Here is a 2,770-nt window from a genome sequence, read left to right as displayed (position 1 = left end):
CTGGAATTAGCCATTTCCCCGAGGAACCCGGTGCTTCTTAATGGGGAGTGGGATTAGAGACCAGCATCTGGGTGTCAGGTGTACTCATACCAACTGGTTATTATCAGAAAGAGCTGCCAATTTCCAAATTATATCTATTTTGTAGTTGTATTTTATGGATTACGGGAGAGGCTGAGCATATTTTCATGTTTTCTGGCCATGTCCATTGCCTTTTTGTGAATTGCTTACTCAAGTCCTTTGTGGTATGTCAATCTTTTTCTTACTAAAATGAGTTAATAACATTATAGCATTTAGAATACTGCCTGACACACAGTAAGGTTACATATTGCTAGAGGATATTACTTCGTATTTATTCTTTGTTAAAAGTATCCAGAGTAAATTTTACACTCAGTGCGCTGGACACGTGTTGCTCTTCTGCAGTCACAGTGGGGACAGGACCTGTGCCTGCATCCCGTGATGCTGTCTGCCACTGCCCAAAATGTATGGGTCTACAAGTCACACCTCCCTTGTCATTCACTTGGCTCTGCTTCGTGGTGATGGCAAACATGGGCTGGCACCCAAGCCCTAATGACAAAGGTCCAGGCCCTTCAGCACCATGTGCAGCCTCTCAGCATGGACAATGGGCCCCGAAGTCACTGCAGCTCACTGTTCCTCTCCCACCCTACAGGAAGTAGATTGGGAAGCAGAGCTGGCCGTGGTCATTGGAAAGAAAGGCAAGCACATCAAGGTGAGGTGGAAAGGTGGGGCTCCCAGGCCAGAGTGTAGCAGAGGCCCCAGCTCCTGCCTCTCCCAGTGCTGACCTCTCACCAACACACGGTGCCAGCTGTCCCTGACCCTGGGAAGCGGTCAACCTCCTTGCTCCCTGACACTGCCTTGCCCTTCACCTACCTTTGGCTGTCTCTGACTACTAACACGGGATAACAGCTTAGAGATCCTTTACCAAAGGTGTTGGTGTCACCCGTGATCTAACCTCCTGTATGGCCACATCCCCTGCCCCATAGGCCACAGATGCCATGGCCCACGTGGCCGGCTTCACTGTGGCTCATGACGTGAGTGCTCGTGACTGGCTAACGACACGCAATGGGAAACAGTGGCTGCTGGGGAAAACCTTCGACACCTTCTGCCCTCTGGGCCCTGCCTTGGTGACCAAGGACAGTGTAGCAGGTAGGTCCCTGGACCCTGCCCCCTTGTACCTACCATTGCACAGATGAACAGCGTTCCAAGGAGGAGCGTGGGTTCAGGTACATGCGGCGCCTGCCCTCCCTGGCCACCCTTTCACTGCTGACTCTACACAGGGCAAGTCTCTTACCCTCAGCCATGAGTTCTCCCATGGGCTTCCTTCCCAAGCCCCCTAGAGGGAACACAACTGCAGAGGATGTGAAACTGCAGGAAGTAAATGACAACACTGAGCTGATGGGTGGATCAGGCTTCCTGTGGCTGCCGCCATCTGAAACAATCTAAGTTGAGCATCATGGAGCATAGTTATCACAAGGCCCTGGCATCTTCCACAGTACAGGACATGAGAGCCCGTGTGACTCACTCAGCCATTGTGGAAACAGAACAGCACCGACCACATACAGTGAGGAGACAGCGCCAGGACGGGGGCAGTGCCCCAGAGGGCAGAGCGCAGCCTCTTAACACAACCGCCCACAACTGTGGTGGAGGTGGTTGGGGGGAGGTATCCATGTGGGCCAGCCATGCCAGGATGCCAAAGACCCCATTACCTCACAGCACCCCATGCAGAGTCCTCAGTAAAGTTAAATTGTTTTAGCTGCTCTACTTAAGGGGGGTAGAACACTAAGACCACCACCAACAGTTGAAAGTGCTGGTTAGCCAGGATGTTCTTACACTAATCTATCCCCTGCCAGCATCCAGTACACAAGGCTTTACTGTCCCGGCTAGAACCATTACCTCACTGCTTTATGGATGCTAAGTCTTTTTTGTGTATTTGTTTTCTTTTGGATTTTTTTTTCTTTTTCTTTTCTTTTGGAATGGTCTTACCTGGACCACAGCCTGGAGTGCAGTGGCCCAATCTCAGCTCACTGAAGCCTCAATATCCAGGGTTCAAGCGATCCTCCCGCCTCAGCCTCCTGAGTCGCTGGGACTACAGGCATGCATCACCACGCCTGGCTAATGTTTTTATTATTTTTTATAGAGACAAGCACTCACTACGTTCCCCAGCCTGGTTTTGAACTCCTGAGCTTAATCAGTCCTTGCCTGCTTTGACCTCCCAGAGTGCTGTGATTACAGGCGTGAGCACCAGGCTTGGCCCTACCCAGGAGGCATTTTTGTATCTACAGGTGTCATCCTGTGCTGTAGACAGATGCCCTTTTTTTTTCAAAGCAAAAACCTGAGCCATTTTTCTCTCCCTCTTCAGAGTCTGGAACATCCTCTCAACTCAGCCCTGTGACTACTGCCTGGTGCTCTTGGCGGGGATGCAGGGAGGCCTGAAATGGCCAATGTCTATACAGAAAGTTCTAACATAGAGCACTGAGTTAATGTGGGCACAAAGCCCTTACACCTGGCAAGTCACAAAGCTCCGCTACAGTTGTGTTTATGAAATACTGGGGGGTTTGAGGGGGGAAAGGGATAACCCCAAGGTACCGTCTTTGCATTTCAGATCCACACAACTTAAAGATCTGCTGCCGAGTGAACGGGGAAGTGGTCCAGAGCAGCAACACCAACCAGATGGTATTCAAGACGGAGGACCTGATAGCCTGGGTCTCCCAGTGAGTGCCAGGGCCTGTCCTGCCAGTCCCACTCCATCCGC

At 51.2% G+C, this 2,770-nt stretch overlaps 1 protein-coding gene across 1 annotated transcript; it reads left to right on the top strand.

The window, feature by feature from the left end:
• Window positions 1–412: 412 nt before the first annotated feature.
• FAHD2A (fumarylacetoacetate hydrolase domain containing 2A) lies at window positions 413–2,748 on the top strand. Its single transcript, XM_011969656.1, has 3 exons — window positions 413–727; window positions 1,002–1,164; window positions 2,621–2,748. The coding sequence occupies exons 1-3, from the start codon at window positions 596–598 to the stop codon at window positions 2,731–2,733; spliced, it is 408 nt and encodes a 135-aa protein (XP_011825046.1). The 5' UTR covers window positions 413–595; the 3' UTR covers window positions 2,734–2,748.
• The last annotated feature ends 22 nt before the right edge of the window (window positions 2,749–2,770 follow it).

Source organism: Mandrillus leucophaeus, unplaced genomic scaffold, assembly GCF_000951045.1.
Source record: "Mandrillus leucophaeus isolate KB7577 unplaced genomic scaffold, Mleu.le_1.0 Scaffold9, whole genome shotgun sequence".
In the NCBI taxonomy this organism is placed as follows: domain Eukaryota; kingdom Metazoa; phylum Chordata; class Mammalia; order Primates; family Cercopithecidae; genus Mandrillus; species Mandrillus leucophaeus.
Note: the sequence above shows the minus strand (reverse complement) of the source record. Positions and strands in the feature narration are given on the sequence as shown.

Excerpts from the sequence above, each read along its gene's own strand:
- FAHD2A (XM_011969656.1), top strand. The coding sequence starts at position 596 with ATGTGCAGCCTCTCAGCATGGACAATGGGCCCCGAAGTCACTGCAGCT. Across the intron at positions 728-1,001 it reads AGAAAGGCAAGCACATCAAG|GCCACAGATGCCATGGCCCA; the intron begins GTGAGGTGGAAA and ends CCTGCCCCATAG. Across the intron at positions 1,165-2,620 it reads GACCAAGGACAGTGTAGCAG|ATCCACACAACTTAAAGATC; the intron begins GTAGGTCCCTGG and ends TTTGCATTTCAG.